Genomic DNA, 18,189 nt, shown 5'->3' with positions numbered 1-18,189 from the left:
ACACTATTGAAAATGATGAAAACATTAAATAAAAGAGAGAAAAGTGTGTAATTTATTCTTTTTAATTGGTTAAAAGTGAATAATTAATGACTTAACATGATAAATTGTTATTAGTAACTATATTTAAAAATTATTAGTACTTTTGTATCATTGGGGCAAAAATCACGAGAAACCAAAAATTGCAAGTGCCAAAACACCAAAAATCATTCACTTGGAATTATAAGTAAAATTAATTTTTCAAATGATTCCTATTAAATAATAATATTACTCACAAATATGATGACTTCGATACAATTTTTCAATAGACATGTATATTTATATTAAACAACAAATAGTTTCTCAAATACTCTTTACATATTTTATATAAGTTTTACTCAGTCATTTCAAGAAGAAACTACCAAACAACAATAATTTTTTTTATAGAATAGATGAAGGAGAAATCATCGAACGCTTGAATTCACTATAGTCCAATACTCCTAAAACTGTTTTGCAAAAAAATAAAATAAAAACTCAAATTGTACATTGTGAAAGGATCTTCATAAAATGAATACGAGACATGCAGAATTTCCAGCAAAGATCACGACTCGTAGTTAATATATTCTGATATGGTGTCAGACTTGCATGCAATGCGCAACTGACATAAATACCTAGGTTTGAGCATGTAGATTTCGACAGTAACAAGCTTCCAGTTTAGGTGGTTGTGGTTGGCCAGTTGGGGAGTCTAAGACTGTAACAACATAACGAAACAAATAAACGATCATGGAAATAAATTTGGGAGGGGGGGTGAAATTGGAAATTTAGCAGTTTAGAGGGCCACATTAATTAGCTGGATTAAGAGATTAAAAATGCACCTACAAGTATTTCAATGATGAAATTATCTAGAAAACTAGAATAAATTAACAAGCTGCAATATCACGATGAAAGTAATTGATAGAAGTGATTCACTAAAATACAACTTCACACCCATATCTGATTTCTATGCTCTGGATTTCAGTCGTTAGAACTGAGAAATGACAGATACCTAAAGTGAAGAACCGCATCAGGATAGATCAAATCGAACAACTACACAAGTGATGTTGTCTGAGCTTCCTCGTGCATAAGCCTCTTTAATAAGTTCTCTGGATGCCATTTCTGCATCAGTGATATTTTGTACTAAAGACACGGCCTCCTGAAAAGGCAGGGATGGAATAGTCAGATGTTCCGGTTCCATCAATGATTTGTTACCAACATGACATTGCAGGTGGGCATAAAGTGTTAGAATTCTTAGAGCTAAAAAGTAATTAAAAAAATTGAACACGTAAATTTAAATTGTTGAAAGCCAGATAGAAAAATGAGGCTCTTAAATTGCATGTACACGCTATAAAGACAGCAAGCATATAGGACATCAAGCGCAATAGTAAAGATACATAGACCTTAGATGTACACATAATGTGTGTACAAATGAAACATCTGAAGATGGCTCTTAAACTAATAAGTAATGGTTTTACACTTAAATAAATAATGAAAAAGGAACGGGTTTAAGATCATCCATTCAAAGTTATCAGCTTTGGTAGTTGGTACAAGTAGTTAGCAAAGAGTGGAATAACTCCCCTAACAAAAATTGAAAGAGACTGACATGATCATCCATTCAAAGTTCACATGATCATGTTTCTTCTAAAAATCTATCTTGTTTAGGGCCAACTTTAACATGAAAGATAGCCTCACCTTATTTGATATGACATTCCAAAGGCCATCACTTGCGATTATAATAAAATCTACACCATCAATTGCTTCCTCCTAAGCCATAACAGCACCAAAAGGGGGCAAGTTAGCAGGACAATGAAGTATAACAGCACAGATATACCAATGGATTATCAAGCTCATGATTTATGCAACCTTAATTTCTGGGTCAGCAACAACATATGGCTTGAGAAGTTTGTCTCCAAATGCTCGGGAAACAGCAAGAACACCACCAACCCTCCATGTTCCTGGATCAACCAGCAGCTATGCAATATTCAACCCTTATTATGAAAGATGAACCACCCAAAAAAATAGGAAACACCCACACACGAAGAAACTTACCAGCCCAAATTATGAATCCCCCAGCCTGTTCAATCCTTTGACGTTCATCAGATCTATCAGGTTTGTGATCAATAGACAAAGGAACAGCTACATTAAAGCAAACATTCATATCAGCTAAGAGAAGAAAAAAAAAAAGGACAGGGATAGGAAATCATATTGCTTCTTGAGCTGTTTTGCATATTGAACTAGTATAACAAACTTGCAATGAAGTTTTATGGTATAACCAACTTGCAATGAACACCAAAAACTGAGCAAAACTGAAGTAACCAAAAACCAATGTTTGTAGTTTGTACCACAGTGAAAGGAAACATGCTGTTTATTCCCTACATTCATCAAGGTGTTAAAAATATGCCAATTGCAGATCCTGCTCAATGTCAACCTAACTCTCATCACAAATAACTAGCACAACACCTACCTGAACCAGCTCTACTTGCAACTACTCTGGAATCACCAACGTTTGCAACAAGAATTCGGTCCCCCAACAACATAGCTGTTGATGCAGTTGACCCAGCATCCCTTTGATGCCCCTTTTCCTCGTTGAGGTAATCAACATCTGTCTGTTTAAATGCTTCAACTGCAATGGAACAAACAATTAGACTAAAAAATGTTCATATTTAGACTATTCAGGTAGCAAACCAAACAACTGTAATGTGATATCATATAAGGATTTTAATGCATCCTATAATTTTACAAAAATGAATTTCATACCTATAGCAGTCTTTGTGTCTTTGATAAAGTCAGGGTGGCTACTCAAATTCTTAAACAAATTATTTTTCAGGTATTCTGCAGTCCTGGAACCTCCATGACCTAAAAGGATAAAAAGAAATAAATTTAAAGACGCACAAGAAAAGAAAATGTCAGAAATAATCTACATTTGTTTCAATTTTAATATGGAAGTGAAAGCCACTGTCTGAAATGACAAAGAATCAATTTTTGGGGATGCAAAACAAAAAATTTAGACATACCATCAAAAACACCGAAAAAGGCAACCATCTGACCATCAACCTCTGATATTCTTGTCTCAAAGAAATCCTCCATTGATGACCTTTTACCCTTGAAGCTGGAATATCCATAGCTGAACCTCCCATTTCGACTTCCAGAGAGAAAACTAGAAAGAAATAAGAGCACTTTACTCATTTCAAAATTTTGAATATTTGAGAGTTGGAAGGCCATTACAAAAAACATAAAAAGGATATGCCTAAAACAACTCATAATTCATAAACCCCTGCTTCTTTTAATGAAGCTTATTAAAAGAACTACTATTGACAGTAACTGAGTAAAAAAAATTATGTCACTACATACTTTTCCATGATATCTTCCCTGTTCAGACAACATTGTATCAAGTATTGATCAAAAGATATTTAACTCGGAAAACATTTCCCAAAATTACTTAGTATATTTTATCTTTTTCTTCACTTAGGTACTCATTAAATCATCTCTTTTCCCATATTACATCTCACTTCCCTATTTTTAATTCCAAACTATATATTTCATTTCACAATCAAAGAAAGTACGATTTCAGCTTCCTTTCTTATCCTTTACTTTTTAGTTCAAAAGTCATAGAATTGAAGACATTATTTTAATGTATTCAGAATTGAAGACATCATTTTAATGTATTCCTACTGAAATAACTTAGAAAAAGAAACCAAAGATTTATATTTAAAGATATGATGTTGTTTTTGAAAATGTAGAGGTGGAATGGAAACAACTACCTTACCTTTTTGGCTTTGGCCGGTAGACCCCTAACTTCTAATTTTGGGAATGAACGCTCAACTTGGTAAAAACATCTCAATAGCCATATTTCTTGTGTGTGGAATAATAGTTATAGAGATTTTGGATTTCTAAGGTCTATGCATCAATTGTTTAGTTCAAGACTGGCCTGTGAATTTTTAGTCACAAAGTTTAAGCATAAGGTGGTAAAAATGGTTGGTGGAGGGGAGAAACCATCGTTCATCAGATGGCAAGTCTTAGAAGCATTGTGGAATTATGTTACGCAGCAACATAATTAGGTCATTGAAAGACTACTGTTGTAAACTTGTAATATCCCATGGTGTGCACCCCATCTTTCGTTTTGCTATCTTTCAACAGAGGAATCATAAAGGCATTAGTTTTTTTCAAGGAACTTTTTCAATTTTTATTACACAAAAAAAAAATGTCAGCCCAAGATTTGGGTGAAAGCAGACAATCCTGAATAGATGGAAAATTAACGAAAATATATAAAGTTACTAACACAGATAATACCTTAAAAAAGTTCTTCCTTATTTCTCTAAATACTTCAGCTAATATGGAGAAAACAGAAGTTTTTATGCAGGCACAGCCAAATAAATTGATAACTTCAAAAGGCCTTTTCAGGGAGCACAAATGCTTTATAAATAAAAACTAGTATCACTCTAAAATATGTATTAAAAGGATAACAAGAACCCCTACTTTACAAACCCAACATCACCCAACTAGAAAAGGCCACCAATGTGGGTCAGCAAGTGTGAAGAGAAACTTCAATTTTTTATAACCATGAACGATGATGTTTTTAGTTCTCTTCTTAAACCCATGACTTAAAGCCTAACAATGAATTGTAACTATAAATAATAACTCCAAAGAGAGGTTCCTGAAAAGTAGCAGCAGGTACAAGTGGTTGGTCTATGAAGTTAGTTGTAATGACAATGCTGTAAAACAAAACTCTGCAATTTCATGAAAAGTGAAAAAAAAAGGACACCATGTGGGGAAGAATCCCTTTATAGTAGCAAACATAAACATAATACTAGTAGTATCGAAGTGTACATAAAGCCATAAAGGCAATATCTAACTAACAAATAGTAACATAAAGACAATACAAATTCACTCCACGATTAAATATCAAGAAAGATGCATCCTTCAGTAAAAGATAGACTCCTAGCATAGTCTGTGTTACTGTGTATGATATCATAGCATATAAATATATGATTACAATGCAAAAATAAAATAAAAAATTATGGTGGCAAATTAAAAGGATGTTAATGTCTTAAATTTCTGCTCAAGTTAAGAATTCGTGATTTCAACTTATATAATGGGTTCCTGAGCATACTGTTCAGGCCAGAAACGAGCGAAAGAAAATGAAGGCAAAAAGACGGCGTTCGTGTCGATCATGAATTTGCGAATAAAAGCTTCAATCGAGAGTCGAAAGGAATAGAAAATTGAATCAGAAAAGGGGAATAGGCAGTACCTGATGCCGCCACCGCTGAAGAGAGAATCGTGATCCTTTGAGGACATCAGAATGTTAGGAGATGGCGGCGGTGCGGAGTGATCTTCATGGGAAGAAGCGGCGGAGGCTGTTGCGACGGCCGCGGTGGCGGCCGCGGTGGCTGGTTCTGCAGGGTCCACGTTTGAGATCATTCTGCCACCTTCACACTACTCATTTTCTCCCTCTTTTCTTTTTCTTTCTTCTTCCCCTCTTTTCTAGTTTCTACTCTCTTTATTCTTTTTTTTTTCTAATTTTGTTCGCACTTTTGCAAAGCGATAAGGATAAGCCCAACACCAGAAGGCCCAAGAACCAAAAGCCCATGAAGAGTGGTGTTCACGACAATAAAACTTCAGTTTAACCAAAAATATACAAAGTTGGCTCAAAAAAAGAAATAAAATACCGAAAGAGAAAATGTTTATTAAAAATATTATTAATACACATTTAACATAATTTTTAATATTTTTTAATACGTTTTTTTATTCTTTAATTTGTATTGTAATTAATAATCTTAAAAATACTTAGTACATACTTAAAAACTTAATAAAATTATATTTTAGCGTCAAAGTTATAATTTATAATAAATTTGACGTAAAACAAGACGATGTTATTAAGACCTAAAAACAAACACATTTCTAATCATAATCAATCACAAAATGAAATGTAATAAATTTATTATCATTTTTTTAATTTAAAAACATGATCCAGTATATTTTTTAATCAACGGAGACTATAAACATGCTATGTTCACGCACCGTATAATTATATCTCCGACAATAATAATAAAATGTCTCTCAATGACACAATGACCAAATTACCCACAGAAGGTTTTTTTTATTTTTTATTTTTTTGAATTGGGGAAACGGATATATACACAAGAAGAAATGGAGCACATTGAAGGTAAGTGTAGGTACCTTTATAAGTCATGACATGTGGAGTTGGAAACAAATTCAAACTCTATATGCTTAAATGGTCACGTTCTGAGGAATCCATAATGTCAAGATACAACGATCTAGAGAGAAGCCTCTTTCATGATATAAATATATAATTCCACAGGAAAGAGAAAGCTAGAAAGCAATAAATATGCCAGAGGGTCATGGAAGCTTGACTTTGATATCTTTACATAGGGCCACACATATAATTAATACAATTTCTATTATTTTCTTACTGGCTAGTTGCTCAGGACGGGACCAATTAATGCTTTCTACCATCTTTTGGTAAGGCAGTAATGAGGGACTTTGAGTGTACTCTGCACTTCATGTGCTAGTAATGATCCATATTTTGCATTTGCATGCATCTTGATGTTTTCGTGACCAAGAGTGTATTTTAAAAAAAATGTGTTTATGTTTTTATTTTATTGTAATAGTATGATTGCTTGCAAAGTAAGAATAGATAAATATTACATGTTTTTGGTTTATCAGTAGATAAATATTCAAACCATGGTTTTAGAAACCCAAATGAGCAAGCACGCAGGACAAAAGTTTACATCTCAAGAACACTCATGAGAAACATATATAAAATTCCACGGCCATACGGAAACTTATGTTACCAGCAACTACAACTGAGAACCATATCATATCCACATTAATGGCATGAGCTTTATTTCATCAATAACACAACAGTACAGGATTTTGAGGTTTACCTCAACAAATTTACTCTACACTTTGTTTTCATCTGGCCAATAACTAAGACTATATTTTTCAACGAGGACGAAAACAAATATTTTAAAACTAAAGCAGGAAATTAACATGACACAACTTCCTAAGTACATGTATAGTTTGAGATTGTTTATTTTCTTTTCCTTTCTCTTCTTCGTTACTTTACTGAACTATCTCTCTCTCTTGTCTTTTCGTTGTATCGGATCCTCCTAAAGGACCACCCTGCTGAAATCCAACCTCACAAAGCTAAGATATTCATCATGGATCCAGTTGTACTTTTCCTTGAAAGGGTTGTTTAGTGTGTTTGGAGGGTATCTGTCTATGCAGTCCTTCCACACATTAGTTTCTGACAAATCCCTCATCACCTCCCAAACACAGTTATTGCACTTAAAACCAGCTCCAAGGCTGATCATGAGGATCCTATCACCCTTCTTGAGCCTCTTCTTAGCCTCCATGTAACCCAAAACGTACCAAAGGCCACCAGCAGATGTGTTACCCCAACGATGAAGTGCCATTCTAGAAGGTTCAAGGTCATTTTCATTTAGCCTTAAACCCTTACCAACCCCATCAATAACTGCCCTTCCACCAGGGTGTATACAAAAGTGCTCTATCCCAGACTTGAAGTTCAAACCCCCTCCCAACACATTGAATGCCACCTTCTTTATTTTACCATTGCCAAGAAAGAACGAAGTAATAAAGGGTAGCATCTCCCTCTTTTTCATGCCACTGTTTTGGATAGATGCAACAAAGAACCGTACCATTTCCCATAGTGGCAGAACCCTTGGAGCCATCACTTGAAGGTTCACTGTCAAGGCCTGTGCTGCAGACTTCACAAGACTTTTGGTTAGGCGAAAACCTGAATACCCTTTCTCATCTTCCACTTGTATGCAGCAGTTGTAAGCCTCATCATCTGCACCAAACTGAGTCCTCTCCATGTGCTTCAGTTTCAGGATTGCACGGTTCTTCAGTGCAGTCTTGTTTGTGAACAGCATGGAGCATCCACCAGTGCGGAAGAGACAGTTCGAAAGCATCATTTTCTTGTCCCTTCCACAGTACCAATGTGCACCAAGGTCCTCAGTGCTCACAACAATTCCAAGAGCGTTCTTGTACGTCTTGAACAGTTGCTGCACCACATCAATACCAACCACGCTTGCACTGCACCCCATTCCTGCAAGGTTGAAGGCCTTTACGTCCTCCCTCATTTTGTATCTGTTTATGATGCGTGCCGTGAGAGAAGGGGCAGGGGAGAACAAGGACACGTTCACCACAAGAATGTCTATGTCCGAGGGAGAAAAACCGGTCCTTTTGAAGAGGTTATCGAGTGTATCAAACATGATCTCGTCTATTTCTTCGTAGGTGTCTTTAAGATTAGGACATGCTTCTCTTCCCTCAAGAACGTTTCTTGGGCAGTAAGTGCTCTCTCCAATCCCTGAACTGACAATGGTTTTCAGGAGAAACCTTAACTCCTCCAACCTCAGGTTCTTGTTTCTCAGGACGATTCTTGCACAGGAATCCGTGTCAAGTTTCGTGTCTTCTGGGGGTTTAAAGCACTCGTAAGCTAACATGTAACATGTTTGGCCTCTACGTTGAAGAATCAACTTGGAAAGGCAAAACAACGAGTACAATAAGAAGGGAAGGAGGGATAAGAATAAAAGATCCATTGTAAAGAGAGAAGGAAGGAAGGGAAGGGAAGGGAAGGGAAGGATATTTGTGATTGTTTCAAGTGCAAATACATCTATATATATGTGTGTGTAGTATATAATTAACGTATCTTTATGCAATGTGCAAGTTGTACATCACATTTTACAAGTTGCATAAGGGTTGTGTTAATGTGTTGTGGGTATGCCCTACATGCAGACAACTCTGAACCAGACGATATTGACTGTGATTGGTGCTTATCATTCTGAAAAATAAAAGAAAATAATTAAAATGAGGTCTTTTCATTAATATTACTTTAGGTAAATAAATATCCTATCTAGTCTCTCAGTTGGTGTGAGGACTGATCTATGGCCTTTTCTAAAAATCAAATGTCACTGAGTAGTTTCAACCTTTTTCGGCCAGTTATGATTTATGCTGTGTAAACAGGATTCTCGTTGGAGTAGGTCAAAGTTTTTAATTCTTGGTGGACCTACCAACAAAGAGCTACACAACACAATCTCAATTTGCTAACTTCATCTTTGCAAGCATTTTAGTGTAGATTCAGAACTCAACTAACATCCGGCTTGGAGTTGAGAAAACTTTAATGACTCTCCAGTTACGATCTCTAAATTAAGTAGCCTGATGCTTAAGTTCCGCTAATATGAAGGCAAATTTGCATGCTTTCAATATATGTTCAGCCCAAAGAAGTGGCTTTATTACTTCCTAGTCTCTAATATTCCTGTAATCGATATCTCACCTTAAACTTTAAGGTCATATATGGTAATATGGATTACAGTGATATATATGTTGTTATTATATTTAGCTTTTTTTTCCTGACAAAGATAAACTGTTTTATTCATATATAAATCGTTGCCCCAACCCTTATATCAAAATAATCAACTCCTTAATTAACATTGATTAATGCATATTAAAATATTGGTAACCCGTTCTTAAAATGTGTAAACAACTTTAGCATCATCCATCCTACCTTTAATTCATAATCACATTTCTTAAGAGTATTTATATTTGCAGATTCAGAGAATCACTTTTTCTTAAACGCACCTTTTATTTTTCCCCTTATACTTCCTTTCACTCACACTATCCAAAATATGGATGTGAAAATATCAGTATTATTATTTTTTACTTTCTTTCTCTTTTTGCCTTTCTCCCTATATGTCTCATCTTTCACCCATTTGACACCCAAAATAAAACATCAATATATAAGCTCATTCCTATGACATGTGCATGTGAATATCATATGACATGTGCATGACATCTAAAATACACCTATTTGTTTTATAAAAAAAAAAAAAGTAATTGACAAAAACTATCCACCTACCTTTGTTCGGAGCATAGTACCCCCACCCCCCCGGGCAACACACTCCCTCCATCTGGTGATAGAAACTACGTACCATCTTCATTGAATGAAATGAAAGAGGAAGGTAAAAAAAAATTCTCAAATTTACAATTATGGATGAGAATACTAAATAAACTGCAAAATTAAGCAGAAGGAATGTTCTCATATCTCATGGCCTGAGAATCTTGACTTGCTGGTGTTATTTCAATTTAAAATCTTCAATGTAATCCACTGAGATTCTTAATTAATCAATTGAAAAACAATTCTTTTGTTAATACCTTAGGCCAGTACAGTGTCTACAAACTTATCTTTTTCCATTAATTTTTGTAACTTTGGAATTGAATATCTACTCTCGACGGAAGAATTGAATTTAGTTATCGTATATAATATTCCGCGCATATCAATTGAGATTATCGATGGGTTTATCATTCGAAACCCGTGCGATCACCTGTTGAAACGGGAATTAATTTTCTTAAAAAATTGAGACATGGTTTAAGATGGACCTTTGTTTCTATGTAGTATAATAAATTGATTATATTTAAATACACTGTTCTCCGAATGAAATTTAAAAATAATTATGCATTTGATTAAATTTATGACATTGCCATTATTGGGAGGAAATAAAAAAAAATCGCACAGCAGCTGATCCCTTTTCTAATATCTTGAACATATTTATGTAAAGTATAGGTACGTTCTTAAATAAGAATAAAAAAAAATTGTATGAGAGACATTTCTTATATAATTTTTTTATATATTTTAAGTTTTTTTATTTTATTATATCCACCAAACATATACTAGAACTGTGAACAAGCAGGAATCCGGCCCTAACGATGGAGGTAGATGATTGATTCCTGGTCTCAATTTTAAGAATGAGAGGTAGGTGCATATAAGATGCTGAAAATATTGGTTACTTGTAGTTTACATGATTATGTGAAATGAACACAACATATACTTTTCGAAAAGCATTCCAATGAACTATTATATATTTGTGTCGAAATATTATATAACTGTGTTAAAATTATATGTCAATAATTATTCAAATAAAAAATAATAATATTTTTTTATTTTAAATTATTTAATCAGACAGTCTGATAATTCAAATTAAACTAACTTATTTGTATTTAGTTCAGATCAGTCCAGATTTTTAAATTTTTTTTACAAATTTAAACCAAACTAAATTAATCTATTTTAAATATTTTGAATTATTTTTTTTTCTAAATCCAAATCAAACCAATCCGTGAACACCCTAATTCCCTCTATATGATGGTCCTTCGCCAGTTTGTGAGAGCATCGTAGCTGCAAGTCCCTTTCTTTGGTTCATTCGTACCCTTAAATCGCATGGGACGGTGCCAAGCCGTGATATAGAGTCCAACGTTTGATTTTATCCTAATTCAGCCTCACTTGAAAGAAGAGGTCCAAATCAACTAATATTATTAAAAGTTTTGAACCCCATTTTTTGGGGCATCCCTTAATAATTAGTCTTATTTTCGATGCATAAACATATATATATATAATCACGTCATATCATTTATCTAATCTATCAGTTTTTCTTTAATATTATATTCAATGAATATGATATAACAGAAAAGTTGAATGGAGATAGAATAAAATAAAATTATATAAACTTTTATTTTCTTTTAAATTTAATATATATTAGAATAATAAAATAGATAATATTTTTGTTTAACATTTAAAATAAAAAATAATATAATAAGATATAAATTATATTTAAATGAAAGAAATTATTTATCAAAATTAATATAATTTTAAATCTTGTTAAAAAAATATTAATTTTAAAAAAATAAAATATTTTACCAATAATATTGAAAATTTATATTAAATTAAATTTAGTTTCTAAAATTGACTTATCTGTGATAAATTATTACTGAAAAAAAATTATAAAAAATTAAAATTTAGGTTTATAAAATGAGTAAAGTATTTTTATGAAAAATATATTTTAAAAACTATATTAAAAATATTCATATATAATATTTTTATAAATTTTTTTTTAAAATCATTATTTTCTTATAAAATATTCAAAAGGTATGAAATTTTCTTTGTTTTTATATATTTAAAGATCCTTTTGTAGATACAACAAATCTTTTCGAGATGGCTACAGCTCGGCTTTATCAAGTATCATCATCCATGACGCAAAGCCATAAAATATATTTAGTTGGAATTGGATTACGTGAAAAAAAAGTTGTAAAAAATGTTTTTTTTTTGTTTGAAACTTAACTTATAATTTATTTTTATTTTATATAAATAAAATAACTTAATTAAATTAAGCAAAAAATTTAAAATTTATTTTCTTAATTTATTATTTAACTTTCTTTTTATTTTACTTTTTATAATTGATTATTTTAAATATAAAAATAACAATTACACCGTTTTATTTTTTTATAATTTTAATTTTTTAAAAATGATTATTTTATATAATTTAAATATAATAAATTATTTTTTACTTAATATATTTCAACATGATATTTATTTTATGTAGTTAATTATTAAAATAATTTATTTTGTGGTTTAATTCAAATACACACGTCACCCCACGTAGCCTGTGTTTGGCTTTGTATAGCTGGGCTGTATCAACTAGTATCATGCATGACTTGACCAAAATCATTAACCGAAGATATATATATTTTATAAAAAAAATTATATTAATATAAATTTAAAAATTTTTACATTTAATCTAAATCTTTTATTTAACTTAAATTTAAGATTGAATAGTTAATAAAATAATAAATTATAATATAAATTAAATAAAAAATTATATAAAATATAAAAATTTTAAAATTTATAGTTGTTGTTATATTTACATGTATATTCACACGTAACCTTGGACTTGTTTTTCCCTTCAACACACAACTAACTCGCGATTAAGCATAATTCTTTTCGAAGGTCGTGATTATACATTATTAAAGTGCTTAAATCATAAAAAGAAATGCATAAAATCTGCTTAAACATTTTCAAAACTAGAGTTGAATAATAAAAAAAAAAACTACTGTATCCAGTGAAAAAAAAAGTAGGCTTTGTTTTATCATCAAAATTTTAAAATTAAAGTTTTTAGACATAAATTAATTAAAAATAATTAGTTTAACTTGAAAAAAGAACTCTTAATAAAAGGAATATAACTCGAAAAGTTTGGACGAAATGCACCAAATTAAAGAAGAGGGGGATAACAACACGCAGCTAATTCGTTGAAATTATATGCATGTGCATTTAAGACTTTTGTTGTGAATTATTGAGCTAACTAGTGACAAGAAATGTTGGGGATGTATTATGATTTTAAAAATTTGCCTTATAATCTGGGTTTTGAAATGCACCACCAGCTGTTTCTCTTCTTCTCTCTCTCATCATTCATTGCAAAACTGCATTAGTTGAACTTAGTTAGCTTTCTGTCTAAAGATTGCTCACTGTCAAAAAAAATTGCCATTCATCCCTTCACTTCCCACTGTTATTAATTATCCGGTTTTGAAGCTGCACACACACATGCCCCTATAAATGTTTTCTCTTTTATTCATAAGCCCTTATTTGAGAATTTCGAAGGAGAAGAGAGAACAAATTTTGAAGAGAGGAGAGTTAATATAAATCCCTTCAAATTATTTGAAAAACTTTAAAATATGTAATTATGAAAATATTTGAAATTTTATAAACTTCAATGATTATCACACGAGTCTTTTTCTTTTTTCTAAAAATTAACGATCAAATTTAAAATATAATAGATATTTTTTAAAAATATTATTAATTACTTAAGTTTAATCATTAAGACTAAGATTAATATATATTTTTTATTTAACAAGACTCACTAAGATAAGAACTTAAAATTTAATAAATTAAAGTTATTTTGTAAGTCAAAATCATTCTATAAATTTTATTTATTTTTAAAAATTAATCTAACTTTTTTTTTAAATTAATATACACAACTTAATTTTAATCTATGATAGTTTTATTTATTTTATTTTTTAATAAGTATTTATTTAAAAAATTTATATAAACTGCTGGATCTAAAATTATATACGATACTTTTTATAAAAATCAAAATAATTTTTTTATTATAAAAAATGATAATTTTAAGATGAATTAATTATAAAAAATTTTTATATCTTTCTTTTATTAATATCATTAAATATATAAATTATTAATTATACTATTTAATATCATAAATATTTTTAGAATAAATTTTATATTTATAAAAAACATAAGTGATTTAATCATTTTTCTTAATCCTGATAATTTATTTTTTTTCTTTTTTATAAAAAGGACGGAGCCGGCAGTAATAAAGATATATACTATGTTAAGAGTAACGAGTGATTGCTACTTGTAGCATTATCGCAGCCAGGTGTGTCTACAAATACAATACCCAAAAATACTGTGAACAGAAACATGTCCAAGGCTATTTGCTATTGAAATTATTGCCCAAAATAAAGAGACCAGAAAATGTATGGTGGTGTTATTAAAAGACTTTAATATCAATATGATATTATACTTTATATCATTAATATAAATATATCGTTTTATTTAAAGGTAGATTGATAAAATTTAATATTTATAAAGAGTTATTACATAAATATTTATCAAATTTTTCATGATTAATATAATATAACTTTTATTTTTAATAAATAAATATTTCAAAAAAATATTAAAAAATTCACGATGTGCTTTTCATTGTAAATTTATATTAAAAACATTTTTTTATGAAAAAATTCCACTAATCTAGTTGTGTTAGAGACACTTTATTACGTTAAACTCCAAAGTTTCACTCAAATTATATTAATTCTGAAAGGTATCTTTATTCAAATAGATATTTTTCCAATCTTATAAGTCTTATTTTTCCAATAATAATGCCTATTATTATTAACTTAGTTAGCAGTCAGAACCTGAGAAAGACATGATGCAAAATTACAAAAGAAAAGATAAAACAACTATAGCAACAGAGAGTATCACTTACACATGTTGGATTTATTATATAACTTGTATAATTATTGATAATCTGTTGTTAATAAATAAACAATAAGAATAAGGTGGTTATGGTATGTGGGAGGAGAATCTGGTCTAATGCATATCATATATACACGTATGTCTGGTAGATGATGATTACGGCCAATGAGGGGTGTGAATTGAGGTATGAACTCATTGATGTATATATGACTTGTGTGTGAAATTTAAAATTCAGGTGAATATTAAGAGCCACAAGAAAGTGACTTAAAGGCATGGAGCCAGAAAGGGACAGAGAGAGAGAGAGAGCACAGAGGGACATTATCTGCATGGATCTCTCCCAGCTGTCAATTTGTTGAGAAGAAACAAGCAGCAGCATGCAAACCCCTCCCATACGTTATATAGTTTTCTTTATTATTATTGCAACCCATTACTCACGTACTGTACTATTGCAAGCTTTTGCTTCTTTATTTTCATTTTAAAATGACCATAGACCTATCCTACAAATTAATGCCTTGACTTAGCCTCACATGAGTAGGTGCCTTTGACAAGCCTAATTTTTCTTTACTCTTAAATTTAATCTAAATTTTTTATTTTATTTATCTTATATTAATATATATATATATATATATATATATATGAATCACATTATATTATTGAATTTAATTAAAAAAATTAATCAAATTAAAAAGTCATATAATAAATTTTTTTATTTATATTTGTACTGTTTTTTTGCATGTAATTAATTTATTTTAAATAATTTTTAATTTTGTTAATATAAGTGTTATTATAATATTTTTTTATAATAGTAGTTACTTATACTTATATTATAAAAAAAGTATTTAATTCTTTGTAAATTTATTATATTTTGCTGAACGATTTATTTTAAATTGGATTAAAATATTATTCAGGTAATTAGATTACATACAAGTTAGTATAAACACTAGTTGACAATGAAAAGATCAACTGCCAACGCCCAACAAGTTTGTAATTGAGGTATCCAGGATTTCTATTTTCTCCCTCTTCTATTAATTTAAGTCCGTACGTCTATTCATTCAAAAAATATAGTCAACTCATCAATGTCAAAGGTTTACCAAAGATTGAATTTTTGGTAAACCTAATTTACTGTTTAGATATAAGCAGTTAAACTCATTAATTGAACATATCATATTATTGTTAATATAAATGTTATTTTTAAATACTAAATTTAGTCCTAAAGATATTATAAACAAAATATTTTAAAATATATTTATTTATCTATTACTTTAAAATTCTAAGATGACATTAAATATTATTTTTAATTATATATTTCACTAAAAAGAAAGAAAGAAAATACTAGTAATATAAAAAGAGCCAAATTAAATGAATTTTAAAGCGTGTTAAAAACACTAAACATTATTAGAAATTACAAGATTTGTATAATAAAATGAAACGATAACAATAAATAATATAAATTTAAATAAAAAATTATTTATTTATTTATCATATGTATGGACGTAGATTAAAAACATTATTTTAATCTTGTTGATATAAACTTAAATAACAATTAAAAAGTAATATACCACGCTTAAAATATATGTAATATATGTCGTAAATCAACTATCCTAATGTATCTACCTTGTTTTCTCAGGCTAGCTACAAACTCTAATATCATATTATAAACATAAAGCATGACTAAATGATTTTATATTGTACCTTTAACAATATCTACAATTGTATATCATTTTTTAAAAAGAAAGTTTTTTTTAAGTATACAAAATTGCAATAAAAAAAAAACACAGGTCGTACGTTATATCTAAATTAAAGTGTTTTGCGAGGTTAATTAATTTTAATTTAAAAATAAACATACTTGATTTTGATTTAAGAGGGCATTTGATAAGAATTTTTCAAAAATTTTATTTTTAACGTTTGACATGAATCTTTAACGCAAAAAAAAAAAAAAAAGTAATATTTTTATGAACAATTTTTAACTATATTTTCCAAAAAAACAAAATTCCATGAAGGAGGTATTAATGATATAAATTTCATATAAAGTTGAGAAATTGTTATTCATATTCATAGAAATATTTTTAAAAACATTTTAAGCACACCAAGTACTTTTATAACATCCTCAGAAATCATGAATCTTGGAAAATATAATTCTAAAAAATATAACTAGAAAAATCTACATACCAAATAATCTCGAAGATTTTTTTTTCTTTTATGCAAGAGTTTTATTCGTCTAATAAATATACTAATTTCAGCTGTCCAACCACATTAGGTAGAGTGGGTGTTTCTAGTGAGTACTGATTTGTTTTTTTTTTAATTAATTGAATTATTCTTTTAAACAATCTAAGTAATTGTCAAACATGGCCATTAATGCTAGATCAAATATCTTTTGTTTAAGTTGCTGTCTAATTTAATGATTTTAATGGCTGTATTTCGACCTAAGTATTAAACCACAAGCTGGATACCATGCATTTAATAATAAAAGGAATACTTGAGATGTCATTAATTCCATTTTCCCTTGGTAAATTTTGGACTTCGTAAGTGGCAGAGTTTATTTCTTAATTTATATTAAAAAATTTAATTTTATATATAGATATTTAATAAAACAGTTTTATTTACCTCAGCTCTTAAATCTGAGAATAAGAATAAATAGTTAATTATAAAAATTTATTAAAAAGATAAATATTTATTATATTTTTATAACGTCAATATAATATTTGTCTATTTTTTTATTTACGAATGTTTAAACTTAGTTTTAAGGATTAAAAAAATAATAATAAAATAATTAAAACAAGTATCATTCATGTAACATAATATTATTTGAGTTAATATCATTCATAGTTGAGTGAGATTAGCACCGTGAGTGACAATATTTTATATTGATTGTTGAGTGTCAACATGAAATCTAAAACCATTTACAGCAAAGTGCACCTTATCTCTTTAGTTATATAATAGCTTGATTGTGATATGTGATGGCAATATCATATAACTATTTTGAAAGATTAGTTCTGACCCTCATAATTGACCTGATATCAATCAATGTTTCCACAGAAATTGCATGATTAAATTAGACGGTAAATGTATTCAACAATTAAGTTGCAATGAAACAGAGGAGGGGGAAAGTTCCTTTAATATGCATTTTTTTTAATGTTTTAAAGGAAAGGAAATTAAAATATCTTTTTACTCAATTTTAGATTTTTAGCTACATTCCGAAAGTTAAAGATTTGAAATAGTTAAACTTTAACATGGATTTAGATATCATATTTTACCCATAAACTCATTTAATATCCTTCAAATTGAGTAGTTTTACATTAATGTTCAACATTAGGGATAGT

At 29.6% G+C, this 18,189-nt stretch overlaps 2 protein-coding genes across 2 annotated transcripts; both read right to left on the bottom strand.

Moving 5' to 3' along the window:
* Window positions 1–304: 304 nt before the first annotated feature.
* Window positions 305–5,478, bottom strand: LOC113870931 (probable protein phosphatase 2C 11). Its single transcript, XM_027507501.1, has 9 exons — window positions 5,261–5,478; window positions 3,027–3,169; window positions 2,770–2,868; window positions 2,477–2,635; window positions 2,062–2,148; window positions 1,876–1,967; window positions 1,705–1,776; window positions 1,022–1,168; window positions 305–727 (listed from the first exon to the last, which is right to left on the bottom strand). The coding sequence occupies exons 1-8, from the start codon at window positions 5,428–5,430 to the stop codon at window positions 1,040–1,042; spliced, it is 951 nt and encodes a 316-aa protein (XP_027363302.1). The 5' UTR covers window positions 5,431–5,478; the 3' UTR covers window positions 305–727; window positions 1,022–1,039.
* Window positions 5,479–6,717: 1,239 nt separating this feature from the next.
* LOC113870930 (3-ketoacyl-CoA synthase 19) lies at window positions 6,718–8,692 on the bottom strand. Its single transcript, XM_027507500.1, has one exon. It carries the CDS (start codon window positions 8,592–8,594, stop codon window positions 7,143–7,145), a length of 1,452 nt encoding a protein of 483 aa, XP_027363301.1. The 5' UTR covers window positions 8,595–8,692; the 3' UTR covers window positions 6,718–7,142.
* Between the last annotated feature and the right edge of the window lie 9,497 nt (window positions 8,693–18,189).

Source organism: Abrus precatorius, unplaced genomic scaffold, assembly GCF_003935025.1.
Source record: "Abrus precatorius isolate BTA unplaced genomic scaffold, Abrus_2018 Scaffold7, whole genome shotgun sequence".
In the NCBI taxonomy this organism is placed as follows: domain Eukaryota; kingdom Viridiplantae; phylum Streptophyta; class Magnoliopsida; order Fabales; family Fabaceae; genus Abrus; species Abrus precatorius.
This window is presented reverse-complemented; position numbering and strand designations above follow the sequence as displayed.

Excerpts from the sequence above, each read along its gene's own strand:
- LOC113870931 (XM_027507501.1), bottom strand. The coding sequence starts at position 5,430 with ATGATCTCAAACGTGGACCCTGCAGAACCAGCCACCGCGGCCGCCACC. Across the intron at positions 2,149-2,476 it reads TGCAAGTAGAGCTGGTTCAG|CTGTTCCTTTGTCTATTGAT; the intron begins GTAGGTGTTGTG and ends GCTTTAATGTAG. Across the intron at positions 1,777-1,875 it reads TTGCTGACCCAGAAATTAAG|GAGGAAGCAATTGATGGTGT; the intron begins GTTGCATAAATC and ends GTTATGGCTTAG.
- LOC113870930 (XM_027507500.1), bottom strand. The coding sequence starts at position 8,594 with ATGGATCTTTTATTCTTATCCCTCCTTCCCTTCTTATTGTACTCGTTG.